This window comes from Aulonocara sp. 'chitande type north' Nkhata Bay, linkage group LG7, assembly GCF_057382095.1.
Source record: "Aulonocara sp. 'chitande type north' Nkhata Bay isolate Kocher_YH1m ecotype deep benthic linkage group LG7, A_spYH_male_GT1.1, whole genome shotgun sequence".
NCBI lineage: Eukaryota > Metazoa > Chordata > Actinopteri > Cichliformes > Cichlidae > Aulonocara > Aulonocara sp. 'chitande type north' Nkhata Bay.
Window position 1 is genome coordinate 58,761,385 of NC_141350.1, and position 4,411 is coordinate 58,765,795.

General features: G+C 40.7%; 1 protein-coding gene across 2 annotated transcripts in view; it reads left to right on the top strand.

Annotated features, from left to right (window-relative positions):
* Positions 1-406: 406 nt before the first annotated feature.
* aebp1a (AE binding protein 1a) overlaps positions 407-4,411 on the top strand; it is a 25,564-nt gene continuing 21,559 nt past the window's right edge. For both annotated transcript variants that reach the window (XM_086301649.1, XM_086301650.1), the window contains exon 1: positions 407-1,076. In XM_086301649.1, the coding sequence (XP_086157775.1) occupies positions 830-1,076 (247 nt within the window). In that variant the 5' untranslated portion in view covers positions 407-829. The remainder of the gene's footprint in view (positions 1,077-4,411) is intronic.

Consider the following 4,411-nt stretch of genomic DNA (forward strand, 5'->3'; position numbering starts at 1 on the left):
ACCATGATGCAATTGTATTCCTAGTCAAAGTCAAATTTTGGAAATGTGATTTTCACCTCTGTTTCATAAAGTAAAACACATAATAGTAGCTTTCAGGCATCTTGTTGTTCGTAGAGGTGACAGATGAAAGTGAATTAGACTGAACTTAATTGCAAACTTGAAAAAATACTTTTTTCTAGAATTTTGAGCTGCAGTTTGTTTTGAATCACTTTGAGTTTATAAACTCCTGATATTTAATATCACTGGGTTTAGTATATTTTTATTCCCCTTGTCACTCTGAAAACAAATGCAAAGCACTTCTTTCTGACAATCCTCCTGCCTCCCCATAGGAATGTCACATGTGGCAGATGCTCCTCCCCTCTGCTCAGAAGTTGAGGGGAAAAAGGGGGTGAAGGGCCATGAAGGAGAAATGTGATTGAGTATGTGGGAGAGGAGTTAGAGGAGGAGAAAGCTGGGAGGTGTGTTGCTCTGCTGCTGCTGGTTAAATCTACTCCAAATAGATGCAGTTTCCTCAGTCCCGCACGGTCAGGAGACTGCTTTGAAACTTTCAGTATTCAAGTTTTCTTCCTGTGTCCATGCTGACTCTCCACCAGGGAGGAGGAGACGCTCTTGTCCTCCCTCAGCTCATCCATTTGTTCTCTGCAGAACCGTACCCTTTCATGTTTCCTTAAAGACCTCAAATTCTGGTGACCCAAGATAGACGACTCCCTGCATCTGCAAGTCAGATGTTTCTCACTGTGAGTTATTTCTACAGCTAAAAATTTGGGGCTGTTCCTGGAATACGTCTGGTGTGTTTCATCCGAGTTAGTACTGTGCCGTCATTGAAAAAATGAAGGCTGAGGTGCTGATATTGTGGGTCGGCTTGACTTTGTGCTGCACCCTGATCTGCGGTCGAGAAGATGTAAAGGAGAACAAATTCGCTGGAGTTCAGGTGAGAGAACCTCAAACACTGACCAAGAATAGGAGACAAGCAGAAGAAGTGGATGCTGAAATGTTAGACAAGCTGACTGAAGTGGTGGAAGACGAAAAGACAAAATCAAAGAAGAAAAAGAAAACACCTGAGGAGATTGAAGCAGGTATGTAAAAGCCCCTAAATACAGGCACTCAAAGAACAACATTCACTTTAAACTATGACTGAATGGATACAATATACAAGATTATTCTTGACCTTTCCTTGCCTCTATGTTTGAGTTTCCAATCAAAGCTTGCAGCCAAAACACTCAGGATAAACAGACAGGAAAGGCTGCAATCAGCCTTTGAGGAAGGAACATTTAGTTTGGTTTACCTATACTTTCTTTATAAGCTAGGGAATTTGGATGAAAATATCTCTGTGACTAAGGAATGATGGGGCAGAAACTTGCAGTGATTCAGTCGGTGGTCTGACATTTTCTTGGCAGTGTGACCGCAATGTTGCTTACATGACCTAATTTTTCTGCCAGGATTACATAGTTAAACATCAGTGTGTTTTGTTCAGCATAATTATCAGAAAATCAACCTTTAATGTGAGAATGGCATGTCTGTTTAAATGATATCTATAAGAAAGACACATCTGCGAAAAACACAAAGCATGACAAACTGCAGAAAAATTTCCACTATGATTTTCCACAAGTGAGCAGGCAGGATTTATGAGAGGACCCATTTTCAGTAGCATAGATACATGTTAACTTTCTGCTGCATGAAGCAAAACCACAAGCACAGCAGCAGAGTTGTTTTTTCATGTGTGGCTGATTTAGGTTAGATAAAAGGCCAACTAACCCAGAGATCCAAAGTGATTTTTCATTTCTCGAATTTTGTTTGACTTGAGACAGCTGTGCCGAGCATGCACATCTGTATCAGCTGTGATTGACAGTAAAACCTCAACATTCACTCCCAGTTTTTAAGTGAATTGCTCAAGAGAATTTCAGATGCAACTAAGAATGGAGACACTGCTACCATTTTTTTATTTGAGGTGGTGGGGGAGGGCTGACTTTATTTCACAGTTTAGCAGTGAAGAGTAGACAGGAAGGAGGAGGCGAGAGCAAAGGAAGAGACACAGCAAAAGCCTGCAGGTTGGACTCAAACCTGGGCTAACGCATTTCGGCATTAAGAACAAAAACCAAACGAAACACCCAAGCACAGGAATTAGGAAGACTAAAGAATTTAAATAGGCTTCACCAGGGTACAGAAACTATACACTACTAGGACATGAAGCTAAAACACATTGGGGGCTAGGAGACACTATGGCAAGGAGACCAGATGTTCTGACAAAGACAAAGGGGAAGACGGCAACTATAAGTACTCTAAGGGGTGATTGGGGCAGAGAGGATATGCTTGGGAACTGAACTTAATTAGAAAAACAAGACATGTGGGAAGTAAAGGTAAACACTAAGTGCAAGAGACTAATGACTAACAAGGTAAAACACAAAGTAAAGACATAGACAGCAGATTCTAACATGCAAACTTGAAAACAGGATAAAAGAAAAGTATGAGAGGTATCAAAACTGAAAACCCAATGATTTAAATCTCAGCTGTAACAAAAGAATTCAAAAGCTATACTAAAAGTAAGCAGACCTAAGAATAGACTGAATTGTGTAAAGTATTTGCTCACCTATTCAAATCCCTGAATTCAGGTGTTCAGATCACTTCTATAACCTCGGGTGTATATAATCAAGCACCTAGACAGGCAAGGCTGCTTTTACAAACATTTCTAAAAGAATCTCTCACAAGTTCTGAGGAGCTCAGTGAATTCCACAGTCAACTTTTAGTGGTATTATAACAAAAGTGAAGTGATTGGGAAAGACAGCAACTCAGCCACGAAATGGTTGGCCACATAAAATCACAGAACAGAGTCAAGAGATGCTGAGGCTTGTAGTACATGGAGAACACCAACTTTCTGTAATGTCAGTCACTACAAACCTCCAAATTCCATGTAGCCCTCAGATGTGCTCAGGAACAGTGCAAATAGAGCTTCATGGGATGGATTTTTATGGCTAAGTAGCTGTATCTGAGCTTTGCATTACCAAGCACAATACAAAGCATCAGATGTTTGGCCATCTGGCAATCTGACAGGGATGTTTGGGTATGATGGTTGGCACGAGAACTATACCTGTCTGACTGTATTATCCCACAGCACAGTGCACAGAGGTCACCAACTTTCTGTAGTGTCAATCACTATAGATCCCCAAACGCCATTTGGCCTTCAGATGAGCTCAAAAACAGTGTGTAGAGAGCTTCATGGAATAGCTTACCATAGCTGAGCAGCTGCATCCAACCCTTACATCACCAAGCCCAAAGAAAAGCATTGGATGTAGTAGTATAAAGCACACCACCACTGGAAACTAGAGTAGTGGACATGTGTTTTCCATCTGGCAAGCCGATGAATGAGTCTGGATTTGGTAGTTTCTGGGAGACAGTACTTGTCTGTCTGAAGTGTGCTAAATGTAAAGTTGGGTGAAGGGGGCATTCTGGTGTGGTGTTGTAATTGTGGTGTTGTATTATGTAATTGTGCAGTAATGATGTATAGTAATTATGTTTGGCCTCTTAGTTCCAGTGAAACACACTTAATGTTTCACCATACACTCAAGTCCATATGTGTGTGCAGACAGATGAGCAAATATGCTATATAGCATGTAAAGATAATTAAACAACTAAGGCCTAAAAGTGAAATAGTACAAAACTCAAAATACTACAACAAACGAATCCAAAATTCAAACAGTGAAATTAACAGCTGGTGCCCTAGAATGAGACAACTCCCAAAACACAAATGCTTTTACAAAAGCCCCCCCCCCCCCCCTTTTTTTTTTTTTCACTGTTTCATTAGTTTTGCGTTTGCCTAGGATCAGAGTCACTACTGGTTGTATAAAACAACACCTTAGCCCTACAGAGGGGGCAGAGGAGCCCCATTTCTTCCAGGAGGTCCCATTAATAAATCCCATTGCTAGAACTGCCTCTGAGTACAGTCTTCAAGAACATGGAGGATATTGCAGGAGACAGGCATTTACTCTAGGAGAGCTGGACAGTGCAATATATGATCCTTAAGCCATTAGGAGGACCAGTAACTGGTCCTTTGTGCAAGGAGGAACAGAATGTGCACTGCCAAAGTGTGAGCTTCAGGCTGTAATAGACTCATCAATGGTGTGATGTTGTGCACAGTCATTCATGACCAAAGTTATTGTGGCTACCTTCACAGTATCAAACCCAAACCAGCCACCCTACAAGGAACAGTGGTACCTAATCACTACATAAAACCAAAAGACAAAAAAATACATGCTAAACATAACTCCCGAACTAAGCTCAAACAAAACAAAAGTATATAAAACAAATAAGTAGTTCATCCTTTATGCTTAGGAGATACATAGACAGTGAGGGAATTAGGTTATTTACAAAATACACCAATAGGGGACGAGATAAGATAAGATAAAGATTTATCTGT